General features: G+C 45.7%; 2 protein-coding genes across 2 annotated transcripts; one reads left to right on the plus strand and one right to left on the minus strand.

Moving 5' to 3' along the window:
• The first annotated feature begins 3,427 nt into the window (after positions 1-3,427).
• Positions 3,428-4,942, plus strand: LOC119334367. Its single transcript, XM_037606947.1, has one exon. It carries the CDS (start codon positions 3,442-3,444, stop codon positions 4,681-4,683), a length of 1,242 nt encoding a protein of 413 aa, XP_037462844.1. The 5' UTR covers positions 3,428-3,441; the 3' UTR covers positions 4,684-4,942.
• A 6,206-nt stretch (positions 4,943-11,148) lies between these two features.
• On the minus strand, positions 11,149-14,677 carry LOC119330393 (zinc finger protein ZOP1-like). Its single transcript, XM_037603503.1, has 5 exons — positions 14,489-14,677; positions 13,365-13,565; positions 13,057-13,138; positions 11,961-12,056; positions 11,149-11,844 (listed from the first exon to the last, which is right to left on the minus strand). The coding sequence occupies exons 1-5, from the start codon at positions 14,495-14,497 to the stop codon at positions 11,498-11,500; spliced, it is 735 nt and encodes a 244-aa protein (XP_037459400.1). The 5' UTR covers positions 14,498-14,677; the 3' UTR covers positions 11,149-11,497.
• Between the last annotated feature and the right edge of the window lie 4,453 nt (positions 14,678-19,130).

Here is a 19,130-nt window from a genome sequence, read left to right on the forward strand (position 1 = left end):
GCGAGGACCGGTCACTATCAGCAGACTTTCATTACTCAATTGGCATGAATTTGGCTTATTCATCTCTTATTGGAATCAACAATTACTCCCTGTCACTCACAACTCGTGTGCTAATGGTTGTCACAAGACCCAAATCACCCATACTCAATGTCGAAATTTACCGGCTACTCCGGCTTCTGAGGCCATGCGATGGTTACGCTTCTAACCACGCTAAACCTCTATTACCATGAACTGTGCCACGTTCTGATTCAACGTGCAATGTTCCGACCATGATTACGCCGATTTTTTTACTAGTATTTACCCAAAAAAATCATAAATAGTTTGCTGAATATTCTAAAAAAAGCTCATTTGGATGAATAGTTTGATAGAACCATCATTCTGAAGTTTGTTATCCAAATTTCGACAGAAACTTCAAAGTTTATCAGAAAAAAAAATGAAACAGATTCCAGACAATCATAAAAAAAATGGCCGTATGCATCGCCCAGATGCAGAGGCCGGGGTCATCCTCCTTTTCTAAAAAAAAAAGACAATCATAAACAGTAAAATTAACTTTCTAGGATTGTTTTAGCACTTTGGGGCGAGAATTCAGAGAGAATCGTCATTTTTACGTTTCAGCATGGCCCTTCAATTCAAAAGGTACATCCGGGAGTAGTTTACGTTTCAGGTCCTGAGATCCATTGCCTTGTTGCCGAGGCAATCTATCTAGGCCCAGAAGAGCCTTTTCCTTTAAGATAAGAAAGCCGCGAATGATTAACCATTCGCTTAATCAGTCTGCAACTGGCCCTAGCATCGTGCAAAGAGAGAAGTGCATATTTCAACCCTCAACTTTTGCCTTAGTCTAATTTACAAACCCGAACTCTAATACCATCTAAATTACAACCCCCAACTCTCAAAACCGGTCAGGATTCAACCCTCCCCTCTCTGTTGACCGGTTTTGACCAGTCAACAGGTCCAGTCAGCATGCCACATCAGCAAAAAAATGCAAAAATTCCAAGGAAACAACCTGTAAAATCGAAGAAAATCCAGGAAAAGAAATAAGAAATTCAATTTCCAAAAAACATGGAAAATAAAAAAAAATGAATTTCCAAAAAAAATCCAGAAACTCAAATTCCAGAAAAAAAATCATTTTTTATTTTCCCTAGCTTTTTTCGGAATTTTGCCTTTTTATATTTTTTCCCTAATCTTTTAGATTTTTATTTACTTTTTCTTGAAATTTTGAAAAAAAATATCTGACGTGGCATGCTAATTGGACTCGTTGACTAGTCAAAACTGGTCACCCCAGGTCAAAACCGGTCAACAGGGTGGGGAGGGTTGAATCCTGGCCGGTTTTGAGACTTGGGGGTTGTAATTTAGACGGTATTAAAGTTCAGGGTTGTAAATTAAATTAGGGCAAGAATTCAGGGTTGAAATATGCACTTCTCTCTCGTGCAAATGGCCATGCATCTTTAGGCTCAAGCCTGCACCAAAAGGAGCTTCGGAGAAGTTCAGAGGCATGCTTATTTTTCTAAATTACTTTATGAAAGCATGCACAAACTTATTTTTTGTGGGAAAAAGCATGCACAAACTTAACTAAGATGGCCGGATGGCTTGGATCCAGGTCCCGGGGAATGTTTTGCGCCCGCATAATCTGCAGATAAACGCATAGAGGATAGATGAGCGAGCCAGAAAGCGCGCGAAATTTCGGTGGAGTGCGGAATGAAACTACCGCTGCCACACCAGGCGGAATTTTCCACTGTATTAACAAAACGATAAGCTCAGAATTCTTCGATCTTCAGACGTCAACGATCCAAACTCTGCCTCTGAATTTCGTGATCTGGTTCTCTTTGGCCAAACAGTTGACCTCCACACCTGCCGTTTCAATGAACATCGCCAAGAAGACGTAAAATGTCGCCGAGATCAACATGCAAACTCCGAGATTATTTGGGACTGATGCCAATAACGTGTGAGATCGAGCACGCGTCAGCGTTATCAGTAGCCGCGTGAAATCTGCGGATCTTGGTTTATATATTTCCGGCACGCGTGTCATCATCCATGATGCCTTTTGGAGGAGCATGGATCGGTCCATCCAAATCACATTACCGTAAACAATTTTCTTATTGGTCGCGAGGACCGATCGCTGTCACCGGCTTTCGTTTATCTTGTCAGGACTCATGACCAAGCGCAAGAACGCGCACTCGACTGGCATGAATTTTTGGCATAGTCATCTCTTCTTGGAACCAACAATTACCCCCTCTCATTCACAATATAGCTAGTGCAGAATTTTGACGCGGTCTTCGAATTAACAACATCAACATTCTTTCTACAAAGAAGTTGTTTCCAAAGGAACTAATTATATGGTATTGTATAAAATATGGACCTATATCCTGGTAAATAAGCAACATGTGTAGAGATGCTCATACATTAAAATGTCTGGCTGGCACGAATGCTAGAACTGCCTATATGTGATGAATTAGGGGTGGAAAAGGCGAGGCAATTATTCCTTTATAGATGGTCAAACATAAATCATATCTGGCTGCCACAAATGCTAAAAATGCCTGGCACAAATGTGAAAACTTTTTATGCTAATTACTTGCTTGTTTTTATCGAATTTCCACGTTCCCGTCTCGAAACATGTTAGGTTTCGTTGGGGCAGTTATAGGGTATATTTATGTGATTGTATAAAATTAGTGTCATTACATTTCTATTCCATGGTAGTACTTATTTATAGTTATGGCTTTTGTATCACAAAGTTACACATTACTAGTAGAGTAATTATTGATAAAAAACTTGCCCTAATGAAACTTAATACGGAATTTTTCTAGATGGAATATGGAATGTATTTTGAAATGAAAGAAATACATGGTACCTTTGTCAACACTCTCACCTCCCTTCCAAAATAATAAATGTTTTATATTATCTTTTTCGCACCACATATCCTATTCCATTGAGGCTCTTGCTTTATGAAAGCAGGGCTGAAAAGCCTACTCTCCAAAAAGAATAAAGTTTTGTATTTTATAAATGTACACAGAGTCAACAAGATGCAGTTTTGATAGCTTTTTCCAGTGTCAAAAACGTTCTTATATTATGGGACGGAGGAAGTAGTTTCTATACATATATAATACTCTGTAGTAAAAATGGTTAAAAATTACATGATTTTAAAATATTTTCATGATACTCTAATGATATTTCGCCCATTTGAATATCTCTAATAATTTTTCGCACATAACATCATCTAGGAGTAGAATTCAGCCGGAATATTCCAATAAAAAAAATGCAGTTAGTATATTTATTTATTTTTGTAGAAGATTTAAAAGTGGGCCCCCATTTCTCCATCACTGTTCGTTCAGCTCCCTGTTCCCTCCTTCCTCGCGGGTTCCCACCCTTCCCTCCATCTCCACGACCCTTAAAAACCCATCGCCACCACGAGCTCCCCGTCCGTCCCCAAGAAGCCAGACTCAAGAAATGGAGGTCATGACGCGTCCCGCCTCGCCGGCGCCGCACCGGGACCTCCGGCCCGACAGCGCGGCCGCGAGCCCGTACGCCACGGCGCCGTCCAGCCCGCGCGGCCGCCCGTTCGGCTCCGTCGAGGGGGCGGCCGCGGCGGCGAAGGGCAGCCCGTTCCTGACGGCGCCGTCGTCGCCGAACCCGTTCGACCTCCTGCCGCCGGTCACGCCGCGCCTCGCCGGCGCCAACCCCTTCGACCTCTTCCAGCACTTCACCAGCGCGCCCGCCAGCCCCCGGCGCGCCGCGGCTATCTACGCGCACTTCGCCGAGGGGGACCGCGGCAGCCGCGACGGCGGCGAGGAGGAGGAGGAGGACGACGACGACGAGGGGTTTCACCCGCGCTCGTCGTACTCCACCACCGCCTCGGCCGTGCCGTTCGACTGGGAGGAGAGGCCCGGGACGCCCAAGGCCGGGATGGGCGGCGGGGCGGCGGCGTGGGACACGGACTTCGAGTTCGGCACCGTCGTCGACAACACCGCGCCGGCGGAGAGCCTGACGACCGCCGACGAGCTCTTCGAGAAGGGGAGAATCCGGCCGCTGAAGCCTCTGCTGAAGACCTCCGACGAGGGCAAGATCAGGCCGCTGAAGCCGCCGCCCGGCCTGCTGGACGGCGGGAGCGTGGGGTCATCGCCGCGGTCGCCGATCGCGAAAGGCGCCCTGAGGTCGCCCCGGCGACGGAGCAGGGTCGGCTCCGGCACGGACTTCGACCCCTTCGCAGCGGCACTTCTAGAGGCGACCAAGGGGCCCGCCCCCTCCCCGCTCGGCGGCAAGAACGCCACCGCCGTCGCGTCAGGCTCGCCGCCCAAGAAGGCCGACCCGTTCGCCGCGCGTCCAGCCTCCAGGAGCGCGGGGTGGAGGAGGTGGCGGCTCAGCGACCTCCTCCTGTTCCGGAGCTCGTCGGAAGGCGGCCGGATCAGCAAGGACCAGCTCCCCAAGTGCCCGCCGGCGCAGCATCCCGAGGCGCCCCTCAAGAAGGCAAACGCACCACCGCCGACGACGACGGCCAAGTTCAATGCCAGGGCCGTCAGCATGGACAAGCTCAAGAAGCAGGGCGGCGACAAGAGCGGCGCGGCGGCGGAGGCGGAGGGCATCGTCGGGTGCGCGCGGCTGAGCCCGCTGCAGCGGTTCGCCAGGGGGCTCGGCGGGCACTCGTGGCACCACGGCCGCGGCGGCATGGCGGCGCAGGGGACCAAAGGGTAGAGGAGGGATCCATCATCATCCATGGCGTTAGCCGCCATTTTCACTCGCTTTGTCCATAGAAGAAGAGGTGGCGCCTTTTTTCCTTTTCGTTTTTTAAAATCGAACTTCGTTTTGAAACCATGGACGATGTTCTTGGTCCCGGTCTTCTCCCGGCCCCTTTGTGGAGCATGATTGTGCGTACTGTCATCGTATACGTGTACACATTATAGAATGGAAGAGATTATGAAAGTGTGAAATTGTTAGTGATACTTTTTAAAAATGTGTCATGTGTGTCGTTTCGTATGAGAAGAAAAGGACGACAGCTCTTCGATGAAGCTTGTTCTCTCATCTACTCTGAACTAAAACCACAACGAATAATTTGAAATGAAGGGAGTATGCCTTTAGTTAGATTCTGCCTCCACAATATGAATTGATATGTGGATCTTTTTCACATGAGACCAAAAGGGTGGTGGCCAGTAGTAGTATGTAAGAATGTGCCTTTTCTTTTGACAAAACATAAAAATATGAATGGGCAAGAATACCCAAGTCAGCATAGTAAATTCGAAAAAAAATACTAAATTTTTTTGATAAATTCTAAAAATTTGGGGTATCAAACTTGGTATGCCATTCTATCCACGTGTGAAGTTTGGTCAAATACTGTATTGACACACGTGGTATTCTTAGTGAAGAAAATACAGCCGACCAAACATTGTTTTTAGTATAGCTTCAATTTTATTATTTTTGGCTAGATTGCCACGGATGTCATTCCTTAGTGAACTTCACACGCGAGTATACCGGTCGACTATGAATATTACAAAAAAGAATAAGATTTTTTTCGACTTTGTTTTTCATTTGACTGTTTTGACGGGTCCACTATTATTTATCCATAGATTGTTGTTGGGTTCCATTTCTCCTTTCTTTTAAATTTTTGGACATGTCCATTTCTGTTAGGATTCAAAAATGTTTACCGAACCATTTGTTTTTCTATGAAGATGGGTCATGCTTCTATTCGTTTCCTGCAAAAAAAAAAAAGATGTTTCTATTCGTTTCTCACTATGCATCCTAGTACCACCAACGATAATAGAAGAATCACACATATGTGCTCTTTTCTCCACTTCCGTTCTTTCTAAAAGCCAACTTCCACCAAAATTCCCTCCCTTTATATCCCTAACAAAAGGAATGATGTCCAGCGGTATTTAGTGGCGGAATTTAGCATGATATATCAAAGTGGGTGGTGGCTTTTAGCCTCACATTGTGGCCTCATAACCCCAATTTGCAGTGCATATTTTGCTGGAAATCCACCACTTCTCTTCTTTTGAAAGTGACTACCAACTGAAACATGGACTTAAAAGGTCTATTCTAAAAAAAATGTGTTTAGTTCGACTTGAATTATGAACTACCAAAACGTTCTAAAATTGCTTAGAGTAAACCCTTTGCATGTGTTCCAAGCATTTGTTTACCTAGTTGTTCTTTTCTAGCGCTCAACTTAGAAATGGGATGGGACAAATATGCTTCTTGCTATCTATTGGTTCCGATCATTTTCCTACTCCGGGATGCTCTTTATCTTTAACATTTTGTTTTCTTTCTTTTTGGCCCTTATTTTATGTAACTCAAATTGCTCTTATTTGTGGGTTTTCATTTCACTTTCTGAGTACACAGTAGAGTTTTATACTTTATGTATTAAAATTTTGGAGTTTGTTTTTGCATTAGCTTCAAATGATGATTGATGTTGGCGCTTGACCATCCCATTCAATGGGTGTTTGCAGCCTATCAAAGGACATGTTTTCATAACATCGATGACTTTGGTGCCCTCTCAATCCCCTCTTCGAGATCCTCGAGGTCATTTGTCTATAGTTACCTTCATCTTGTTGGTGATGATCAGCGTGGAGCTCCTCAATGCATTTGTTTGGCATTCTTCAGCGATGGAAATGCCTTCTTGATACACGTGCGGTCATTTGGCAGTTTGAAAAGCAGTTTCCAAGGATGTATTTTATTTTTGTTCTTTTCTAGCCCTTAAGTTCAAGTAAAATGGAGTTGTTTGTATTCTTTTTTTAAAGAAATGGGACCCAAAGGGCATCCTATAACAGGATATAATCAAGAAAAATAGTACCTAGTAGAATGGAAAATCATAAGACACAAAACTACCAACAAAAAAATTGCATCGGAAACTAGATTGGTTGGTTTTCTTTCGATTGTATGTCGCCCATGGTAGTTTAGGGGGTGTTTGTTTCCAGGGACTTTTTTGTGTAGGGACTAGAAAAAGTCCCTCTTAGAGACTTTTTTACCAAACGGAAGGGACTTTTTAGGGACTAAACTAGGCATTTGGGACTAAATGAAGAAGACTCTCAAGGAGAGTCTTTTTGGGACTTTTTGGGACTTTTCCAACAATGCCCCTCCATGCACCCATTGGTCCGCCATCCCATGGTGTTGTTTGATTGTTATTTTTCTATACACTAGAGGCAACATGGCCATTTAATAACCTTTAGGAAGGGGTGTTTGGTTCTTTAGTCCTAGGACTTTTTCTAGTCCCAACTAAAAAGTCTCCAGTCCCTAAAAAGTCCCTCCCTGTTTGTTTCCAGAGACTAAAAAGTCCCTAGTCCCTTCCTAGAGGTTATTAAATGACCATGTTGCCCCTAGTATATAGAAAAATAACAATTAAACAACACCATGGGGTGGCGGGTCAATGGGTGCATGGAGGGGCATTGTTGGAAAAGTCCCAAAAAGTCCCAAAAAGACTCTCCTTAAGAGTCTTCTTCATTTAGTCCCAAATGCCTAGTTTAGTCCCTAAAAAGTCCCTCCCGTTTGGTAAAAAAGTCTCTAAGAGGGACTTTTTCTAGTCCCTACACAAAAAAGTCCCTGGAAACAAACACCCCCTTAGTCTTTGGAAACAAACAAGGAGGGACTTTTTAGGGACTAGGGACTTTTTAGTTGGGACTAGAAAAAGTCCTAGGACTAGAGAACCAAACATCACCTTAAACAAATTCACTGAACCATCAGTAAGAAAATGACACATGACAACGCTCTCATCATACTAGGCTCTGAAAACCACAATAGTCACTCACCACTACTCCCCCCTTCCTAAATATAAACCATTTTAGAGATATTCCAATACCGACTACATACAAAACAAAATGAGTGATTCTACACTTTAAAATATGCCTACATATATTCAAATATATATTTTTTGCTGGTACATACATCTGAATGTAGCCCGTATTGAAATATCTATACATGCTTATATTCAGAAACGGATGGAGTAGAAATAAATATCGGTGGGGACATCACCCCATGCAAACAAAGGCTAGCAATTCTTTTTTTTTTCGTTTCGCAAATAAGGCTTGCAATTCTTCGCCATTCATGTTCTTTTTGATCTTGTTGTTTTAGTACAAAGCATGGTTCTATGTTAAAAGCCAGTTGGATATGCTTTTAGTCTCTCTTTTTTTGCGAAAAGATGTGCTTTTAGTCTTGACTTGAAAACTTTTTGCTTTGGCGGGACTGAAGTTGGTGTTTGCTTGGGCTCGCGTTCAAAGTATCAAACGGAACATCTAAAAAAAAAGTACTCCCTCCATAAGAAAATATAAGAGCGTTTAGATCATTAAAATAATAACCTAAACGCTTTTATATTTCTTTACAGAAAGATTATCAAACAAACGGAACTCCTTTCACTGGACAAAAGTGCGGAGCAAATAAGAACAGAGTGTTAGAGTTCGTTTTTAACAGAATAAGAACAAAGAGTTAGTAGCGATTGGATTACGTACTCGTTTGTCATGTCTGGAACGAACAACCGCAACCGGCAAAACCATACCGCATCCCGACGCCATCGTTTTCAAAGATACTCCGGAGCGAACCGTTCATTCGTGGCAAATCAAATCATTGAGCTCTCGTTCCCCGTGCACTAAACTACGGGGAGGATCCGTTGTCACGCACTGCCCACAGGCATCTGGCTAGACTTGTAAATCAGTCGTCATAGACTCTTAGTATAATTGAATTCCACAATATAAAAAATGCTTTTAGAGCATCTACAGACGGACTTAACAAATCCGACCGCTCAAACGCCCACAGACGTGTTCACGGATAATGACTGGTCACGCCTCAAAAAATGCATTCCGCATCCAGATTCCTCAAATCCATATTGTTACATGGAACGCATCGATCTTTGAGCGGAGCTTCGTCCGGTTCCGCTCCCTACCCTCCGGCTTCGCCGTCGCCATGCTCGGCGGCTGGCTGAGCCCCTCAGTGTGTTGGTCCGGTCGTCGACAAGGTAGAGTAGGGCATGGGACACGAGCCGGCTCATGGGACTCAAGGCGTCGCCGTCTCCCATGCCCTACTCTTTCTCGTTGGGGCCCGAAACCATTTGGGTGCCGGTGGACGTCAAATCGATGACGGATCCGTCCTGGGACGAGCCGTCGACGTCCACCACGATGCGGTTGCGCCGCCCGGACTGATGCGCCATACGGGGCGCCGGAGAATGCGACTCCGCCTCGTCGACGTCCATCGCCGCGAGGGCTGCCGCCGCCTCCTACGCCCGGTGCACGCCGTGCCATGTTCTCGTCGGACAAGGTTCATGGTGTGTCCCGATGCTCGGCGCGCCAACAAAGGGGTTGCGCGTCCGCCAACGCATTCGGGCGCGAGGCGGACCGCACGATCTCCGACGAGGCAGCTACGGCTGGCCTAGCGCCGGATCCATGTGCCATTTGGACGAACGCAACGGATTCCCGACGAAAGGAGTTCGAGCGCTGCTATGCACGGGCCTCCTCCCGGGCGCAAGGAGCGCAAGCCGAACGGCCATCTCCTCTTCAGGGCCGCGTAGGATGAGCTCGGGATCGACGGATCTAAAGGCGAAGGACTCGGATCCGCTGCCCGCCATGCCGGAGACGACCGAAGGAGACGGAGACGAGTTTGGGTGGCGGAGAGAAGTGAAGTGAAGTGGCTAGGTTTGGTCCGGCAAGCGGATGGGAAGGAATATATGTGAGGTAGGGTGAGCCAACGTGAGTCGGGTCCGATGTGGCGGGCGTGCCCGGGTGCCTATATCCGTCATATTTGAATGGATATGAGGATGCCGGTTAGTCGGACTTTTGAGGGCTGTCTGGCTTAAAAAATCATGATCAGGCGGTTCACTTGGACGTATAAGGCGCCCGGTTGTAGATGGTGTTAGTACTATAATTCAAGTACACGCTGGACGATAAAACCTATGTGATTTTGGGGCGCGTTTTGTACGTTTGCAGCCTGGAGATAACACTAGCATAATCATTGGTAGAAGAATGCTAGTGTTGGTCACGTTCTACTCGGCGGCTTGCCATGCGCCAAGGTTTCAAAGCTTTTTGCCGCCGATCGATGTTAATTCGGCGCGAACAAATTTAATTTGATTATAGGTGGGTGCTAACCACTGCTAGCTAGCTACTAGCTACGTTGTCGTTAGTGTCGTTAGTGGCGTCCGAACATGGCGGGGCGCCATTCGATCGGCCCCGTTGAAAAGTCTTTGACGCTGCACGAATGCGGCAGGAAAGGGGGCGGGGCCATGGCCATGGTCGTGGGCTCATGGCTGTAGACCGCAGTTGGTGGTGTGGGGGTCCGACTTCCGACCGGCGCACGCTTGTTTTGACCGCACCGGTCCGGCGGGCCTATGAGTTCCCGGTCAAAGACGACGTGACGGCACGCACGCCACAGGTTACACGCGCGGGTGGGAATAAACGTGCTTTTTCTCTGCTTGCGCGCCAAAAACTATTCTCTCTTCCCTTCCAGAATAACGGAAAGATCTCTGTCAGAGAAGGAATAATCTGAGAGATGTGCGTGCGTGCGACCCCTTCCCGGACGTGCCAAGCATCTTCATCTTCATCTTCTTTTTATTTTTTGCGGGAAATCTTCATCTTCATCTTCTTCTTCCCAAAGAAAGACAGAGAGAAATCGTTTCTTAACTGACGGGAGGGTAGACTGATGGTCTGATCTCCTTTGTTAGAATTCGGTCACCTTCGAGGCGGGAGCATCTCTCTTCTTACCCGATCCGATGTGATTGTTTCGTGAATGGAAACAAACGAAACTCGTGTCAAATCGGATGATTTCGTCCGACCCGCACCTAACCGAGATAATCCCCCCATCCGTGCCATGGACATCACCACAAACATGCATGGCTCCGAGCTTTCAAGGCGTGAGCAAGTGGGTCGGGAGGAGTGCGGCGGTGCACGGCCGGTTGACTCCTTGAGTTTGGTTGGCACAGTCTCGTACTGTGGCCGTTGCCGCATCTCGCTCTCTCCCGATCCACAGGCCAAACCAACCAGCGAACGTGCCTGGCTCTGGCTTGTCCCGCCAAAGTAGATTGGACCAGCAAGAACCAACGAGAGGGCACCCAAGGTTTGCCGTTTCCACACACACGTTCACTCTAGCTGACTCGGGGCCGTCTGCTGCACGCAGGGTTCTCCGCAGGCCACTTGTATGTCAGGACCTCATCAAAAAAGAGAGGGAAACTAACCAAAGGGACAGGAAACAAGATAATCACAACTTAAATGAACTGATGATGTAGAGCAGCGCTAACATCGGCCATCCGCCTCAGTTGTCGGCATTATATCATGCGTGCAATCCATTGGGAAAACACAAGACGAGAGATGATAATCGATGGGCTGATCATTTACATGTTTCGCACAAAGGGGAACCTGTGGCTGATTTAGGAACTTTTGACGAGGTATTGTACAATGCATACATGTGTCGCTGACGCTCAAGAGCTCGGGACTCTTGGCGCTGGTACTCCCCGCCTTTTCTTTCAGAACAATTCCATCCATTAGCATTTCCACGGTTTTAGCGCAACTCGGTGCGCCCCAGTGAGCTTGGGGGCATTGAAACCTCAGTACGTCTTGTACAATCCCATGAGAGGCTTCTCCCTGTCCTCCACTCTTTTCCGAGCTGCCTCCCGCGCTCTGAGTGCCGCCTCCTCCTCCTTCGAGACCACCTTGGGCTTCTTGGTGTCCTCTCTTTTTCTCTTGTTGGCGGCAAGAGCTGACGGAGCACCCTTCACAGCTCTCATCGGGTTCAGTGGTTTCTTCACAACCACACCTGGGGTTGGCCCTCCTTTAATACCGGCGACAGGCCCGCCTCCACTAGGTGTTTTTGGTTGCGAAGTCGAGGATTGCGCAAGATTGGTTCTTGAGGTTTCCGCCCACTTGTATGCCTCTTCCTGGGTGACCCATTTGCCTGCTCAACAAAATAACAAACAAGCATAAAAATAAATTATAAAGAATAACCATTCTACAAGGCATGAGGCAAATGAATTCGAAATCCAGATATGTGCGCCTGGTTAACAAGAGTACCTAATCCATCGGAATAATAGAAACCAGAGTTCGAGTCGTAGTAAAGTCCAGTGGCTTTATCATAATAATATCCTGAAGTTGAGTCAAATACCCATCCTGCACATACATATTTCAAACATGTTAACCAACACAGTAAAGACATTCAGTGTAAAAAAAAGACATTCAAAATAACATCAATACAATGTCTTAGTAAAAAGCATGATCAGATGGTACATCAGTCTATGCAGAGTATACTTATAATTCATACTAGGGATATTCCAGACACAAGGTTCATATTGAAATGGTATTACTAACAATAGCTAACAAAGGAGCGCCTAGGCGGGTGTTCAAGTGCGACTAGGTTCCAGGCGATAGCAGAACGCCTAGCGCTTAATCTGCACATAAGCGTGCACTTTGGTCAGATAAACGCAAGGCAGTGGCAAAATGCATAATTAACGCCTAGCACTTTTTAGAACTATGTTACTAACATATAGTCTTTGCTATCCAGTACTAAAGCAAAAATATGTGGTTCCTGGTAGAACTAGAATTCATATATTAGCTAGGCAGATACCATGTACAGAAGAATATGAACGCTAAATTCTTGGACAAGAGGACAATTTGCTGAGTCAATGTTGTCTGTCTTAAGATATTTTGTTGACCATATTTTTGTCCTATCATATAAGAATTTGTTGACACGTTTTCCTCACGTAGGGGCATTTGGCTTATACAGGAATAAAAGCAAGCAGGATATAGTTTTGAACCAGATACTCCCTCCGTCCCATAATATAATAGTGTCAAAAACGCTCTTATATTATGGGACAGGGAGAGTATATTTGAATGGGTGATTTAAGCATAAGAAAAAAGTGGACTTGGAAAACTGACGATACATAACAGGTTATTTCTTGGTTCAGCAATCACATTGTCCTGCTGTGATGTGGCCGTCAGGCTCGGAACTAAGCAAGTGAACAACTAAAATCAGTAGGAGAAAAGTCAGCAAGGTAATGAAAGCTCAAGGGTGAAAAAGGGAGAAGCTAATAATAGATCGAGGTCGAATTTGTGCTATACAAATCAAAGATGACTATGCACGCAATGGGAAATAAAGGATGCAGAACCAAACCTTCTCCAGGTGCCGCAGAACTGTCACCATCAGTGTTTCTCTGATTATTCTCTAAATCTTTCTGGTAACTCTTTTTAGCTTTCTGCAGGGGAAAAAATGAAAATATAATCAGGAATGCCACCCCCATAACTCAGGAAAAAAATGTAACAAGAGATGATGTAAAGCTAGAAAGAAAAGCCTACATGTTATAACAATCTAGCACCGTTTCCATTTGCAAATCTAGTTTATGTGAGATATGTATGTTACGGCTGGACTTAACTGATGGATAGCAATACTACACAGAAAAATGCAGTGAATTACGAACTTACAGCCTCTATCAGTTGGAGAGCTTTTGCTGCTTGTTGCTGCTCCTTTTCCTTGGCAGCGCCATCCTTTTGCATCGTAGACAATCTTTGGGTGACATTGTCCTTGTGGCGTTTGCCGAGTTCATGCGTTCTGATGCTGAAGGGATTGTTCGATATGAAGATTTTGCACAGGTCGCACCATTTGTTTCCTTGGCTCACCCAGTACTGAAAAACAATAGAGGACAAGTTATTAGTCCCCAAACTTAACTTGAAGAACTGGATGTCCAAGACCATGACAGAGCTTATACAGAACAGCCTGTAGAATATTGCAGATGATTTTTCTAAGGCAAAAGGAACTCTCTCTGTTTCTACCAAAAGACGAACATCGCACAATATCGGCACGACACCAGGATGTATTGGCACTCCCACCCACTAACCTCAACTTGAACTTGTTACAAATTTCCCTGTCTTAACCTAGGACGCATGAAGTGCCTAACAATCTGTAGTTCTGCGTCCCCAAGCTACACTTTCCAACAGTTAACTTGAAGAGTTATTAGTCCCCAAACTTGACTTGAAGAGTTGATGTCCAAGACCATAACAGAGCTTATACAGAACAGCCTGTAGAATATTTCTAACAAAGGCAAAAGGAACTCTCGCTATTTCTAACAAAAGACGAACATCACACGATATCAGCACAACAGCAGGATGCCCACCAATCCCCACTTGAACTTGCTACAAATTTCCCAGTCCTCAAAATCTAGTAGGATGCATAAGTGCCGCCATGGGCCTAACAATCTGTACTTCCGCGTCCCCAAGCTACACTTTTCAACCACTCCGCCTCATTGAACCGTCCAAGACATGCACAAGCAAGCGAGCCTAACCCTAATTCCGCTTACCGGGAGTCTATCAAACCCTAATTTTCCCAGACCCGCGAACAGGAAGCCAGGCCGCGCGAGGCCCCGGGTCATCATCAGCAGCTAGCTAGCTAGCCAAAGTAAGATCTCGATGCCAAAAACACCGGCCGCGGTAACAATCGCGGGACGCACCGGGCCACGCCCCAAATCTGCGCGCGTGAATCGGCCGCGCAGCCGCGGATGGGGCAACGCGCGGCCTCGGATTTCGAAGGGGGGAGGGAGATGGGGGAGTACCTCAGTCATGGCGGGCAGATGCTCCGCGCGGTCGGGTCGTGGGGCTTCGCCTCCTGCGGCGGCGGATCACCGGAGCGGACGGGCGGGGGTTTGATTCTGGCGTAGGGTGGGCGGAGCGGGCGGTCGGTCGGGGTTCGGGGAGGAGGCGCTCGAGAGTCGAGAGGTTGTTCTGCGCGACGGGTTGGCTTTGGACTTCCGGGTTTAGTTCAGACTTCAGACTTCAGAGTGACGCTCGTGTCGTGTGGGACGAAACCGGAACGGACACGAGCAACAGTGCGGAATAACTCCATGCTCGTAATTCATTTATACAATGTGTAGTGTATGTGTATATATGTACTCCCTCCGTTCCAAAATATAAATAAACCCTTTCTAAGTTCCAGCCTATGCATTACAAGCAAAATATGTGAATCTACACTCTAAAATATGTTTATATACATCTGTATATAGTCTGTGTTAACATTTTAAAAAGGCTTATATTTTAAAAGGAGAGAGTATATTTAAATATAAACCCTAAAATAGCAGAACAAATATATTCATCAAACAGGCACGAAGAACAACGAAATAATCCAAAAAAATCTAAAAGTAACAGAAATTACATCCATGCTCATAGACCGCCTAGCTAGCGACGAATAGAAGCATCGAAGCGAGCCGAATGTGTGACATCATCATCGCCCGTCCCTTGCCGGAGTTGGACAAATCTTGTTGTAGTGAACGTTTCGATCATCGTGTTAAGGCGTCAAAGGACCAGCGCACTAAAGCAGCAACTATGGCCGATAAAGAGAAGCACGGATTCAAATGATTCAATCTGTAGACACATGATGCCATAGAGCCCAATGTTGTGTCTGGTAGGTCACATAGAGCCCAACTAGCCCCACGCGGGGAAGAATTTGATCAATTTGGTTGCCCGCATACACTGTTTGACCCGCATAGCACGAATTTTAAAGCACCACACAGCCAGGCCTGCTAGGTGATAGCCTGCAAGGGCACGGGGTTTAGTTGTAGCCTCTTCGAAGTAAGAGTATCCATCCCACAGGGAGCATAGGAATCAGACTTTTGCCTCTTGTAGAGAATTATGTATTATTGTGTTGGTGAACATAGTAATTTCAAAAAAAAATCTACGCACACGCAAGATCATGGTGATGCATAGCAACGAGAGGGGAGAGTGTAATCTACGTACCCTCGTAGACCGAAAGCGGAAGCGTTAGCACAACGCGGTTGATGTAGTCGTACGTCTTCACGATCCGACCGATCAAATACCGAACGTACGGCACCTCCGAGTTCAGCACACGTTCAGCCCGATGACGTCCCTCGAACTCCGATCCAGCCGAGTGTTGAGGGAGAGTTTCGTCAGCACGACGGCGTGGTGACGATGTTGATGTTCTACCGACGCAGGGCTTCGCCTAAGCACCGCTACAGTATTATCGAGGTGGACTATGGTGGAGGGGGGCACCGCGCACGGCTAAGAGATCAATGATCAATTGTTGTGTCTTTAGGGTGCCCCTTGCCCCCGTATATAAAGGAGCAAGGGGGAGGCCGGCCGGCCCTCTATGGCGCGCCCCCAAGAGGGGAATCCCTACTAGGACTCCAAGTAGGAATCGCCACCAAAAGGGAGATAGGGGGAAGGAAGGAGAGGGAGAGGGAGAAGGAAAGGCCCCCCCTTCCTTGTCCAATTCGGACTCAAGGGGGAGGGGCGTGCGGCCTGCCCTGGCCGCCCTTCTCTCTCCACTAAGGCCCATCGAGGCCCATTAGTTCCCCCGTGGGTTCCGATAACCCTCCGGCACTCCGGTTTTATCCGAAACTTCTCTAAAACACTTTCGGTGTTCGAATATAGTCGTCCAATATATCAATCTTTATGTCTTGACCATTTCGAGACTCCTCGTCATGTCCGTGATCACATCCGGGACTCCGAACAACCTTCGGTACATCAAAACACATAAACTCATAATAAAACTATCATCGTAACGTTAAGCGTGCGGACCCTGCGGGTTCGAGAACTATGTAGACATGACCGAGACACGTCTCCGGTCAATAACCAATAGCGGAACCTGGATGCTCATCTTGGCTCCCACATATTCTACGAAGATCTTTATCGGTCAGACCGCATAACAACATACGGTGTTCCCTTTGTCATCGGTATGTTACTTGCCCGAGATTCGATCGTCGGTATCTCAATACCTAGTTCAATCTCATTACCGGCAAGTCTCTTTACTCGTTCCGTAATACATCATCACGCAACTAACTCATTAGTTGCAATGCTTGCAAGGCTTAAGTGATGTGCGTTACCGAGAGGGCCCAGAGATACCTCTCCGACAATTGTAGTGACAAATCCTAATCTCAGAATACGCCAACCCAACAAGTACCTTTGGAGACACTTGTAGAGCACCTTTATAATCACCCAGTTACATTGTGACATTTGGTAGCACACAAAGTGTTTCTCCGGTAAACGGGAGTTGCATAATCTCATAGTCATAGGAACATGTATAAGTCATGAAGAAAGCAATAGCAACAAACTAAACGATCAAGTGCTAAGCTAACGGAATGGGTCAAGTCAATCACATCATTCTCCTAATGATGTGATCTCGTTAATCAAATGACAACCAATGTCAATGGTTAGGAAACTTAACCATCTTTGATCAACGAGCTAGTCAAGTAGAGGCATACTAGTGACACTCTGTTTGTCACTTTGTCTATGTATTCACACATGTATTATGTTTCCGGTTAATACAATTCTAGCATGAATAATAAACATTTATCATGATATAAGGAAATAAATAATAACTTTATTATTGCCTCTAGGGCATATTTCCTTCAGTCTTTCACTTGCACTAGAGTCAATAATCTAGATTACACAGTAATGATTCTAACACCCATGGAGCCTTGGTGCTGATCATGTTTTGCTCGTGGAAGAGGCTTAATCAACGGGTCTGCAACATTCAGATCCGTATGTATCTTGCAAATTTCTATGTCTCCCACCTAGACTAGATCCCAGATGGAATTGAAATGTCTCTTGATGTGATTGGTTCTCTTGTGAAATCTGGATTCCTTCGCCAAGGCAATTGCACCAGTATTGTCACAAAAGATTTTCATTGGACCCGATGCACTAGGTATGACACCTAGATCGGATATGAACTCCTTCATCCAGACTCCTTCATTTGCTGCTTCCGAAGCAGCTATGTACTCCGCTTCACACGTAGATCCCGCCACGACGCTTTGTTTAGAACTGCACCAACTGACAGCTCCACCGTTTAATATAAACACATATCTGATTTGCGATTTAGAATCGTCCGGATCAGTGTCAAAGCTTGCGTCAACGTAACCATTTACGATGAGCTCTTTGTCACCTCCATAAACGAGAAACATATCCCTAGTCCTTTTCAGGTATTTTAGGATGTTCTTGACCGCTGTCCAGTGATCCACTCCTGGATTACTTTGATACCTCCCTGCTAGACTTATAGCAAGGCACACATCAGGTCTGGTATACAGCATTGCATACATGATAGAGCCTATGGCTGAAGCATAGGGAACATCTTTCATTTTCTCTCTATCTTCTGCAGTGGTCGGGCATTGAGTCTTACTCAACTTCACACCTTGTAACACAGGCAAGAACCCTTTCTTTGCTTGATCCATTTTGAACTTTTTTGAAACTTTGTCAAGGTATGTGCTTTGTGAAAGTCCAATTAAGTGTCTTGATCTATCTCTATAGATCTTGATGCCCAATATGTAAGCAGCTTCACCGAGGTCTTTCATAGAAAAACTCTTATTCAAGTATCCCTTTATGCTATCCAGAAATTCTATATCATTTCCAATCAGCAATATGTCATCCACATATAATATTAGAAATGCTACAGAGCTCCCACTCACTTTCTTGTAAATACAGGCTTCTCCAAAAGTCTGTATAAAACCAAATGCTTTGATCACACTATCAAAGCGTTTATTCCAACTCCGAGAGGCTTGCACCAGTCCATAAATGGATCGCTGGAGCTTGCACACTTTGTTAGCTCCCTTTGGATTGACAAAACCTTCCGGTTACATCATATACAATTCTTCTTCCAGAAATCCATTCAGGAATGCAGTTTTGACATCCATTTGCCAAATTCCATAATCATAAAATGCGGCAATTGCTAACATGATTCAGACAGACCTAAGCATCACTACGGGCGAGAAGGTCTCATCGTAGTCAATCCCTTGAACTTGTCAAAAACCTTTTGCAACAAGTCGAGCTTTATAGACAGTAACATTACCGTCAGCGACAGTCTTCTTCTTGAAAATCCATTTATTCTCAATTGCTTGCCGATCAACGGGCAAGTCAACCAAAGTCCACACTTTATTCTCATACATGGATCCCATCTCAGATTTCATGGCCTCAAGCCATTTTGCGGAATCTGGGCTCACCATCGCTTCTTCATAGTTCGTAGGTTCGTCATGGTCTAGTAACATAATTTCCAGAAAAGGATTACCGTACCACTCTGGTGTGGATCTTACTCTGGTTGATCTACGAGGTTCAATAACAACTTGATCTGAAGTTTCATGATCATCATCATTAACTTCTTCACTGATTGGTGTAGGTGTCGTAGAAACCGGTTTCTGCGATGAACTATTTTCCAATAAGGGAGCAGGTACGGTTACCTCATCAAGTTCTACT

Source organism: Triticum dicoccoides, chromosome 7A, assembly GCF_002162155.2.
Source record: "Triticum dicoccoides isolate Atlit2015 ecotype Zavitan chromosome 7A, WEW_v2.0, whole genome shotgun sequence".
NCBI lineage: Eukaryota > Viridiplantae > Streptophyta > Magnoliopsida > Poales > Poaceae > Triticum > Triticum dicoccoides.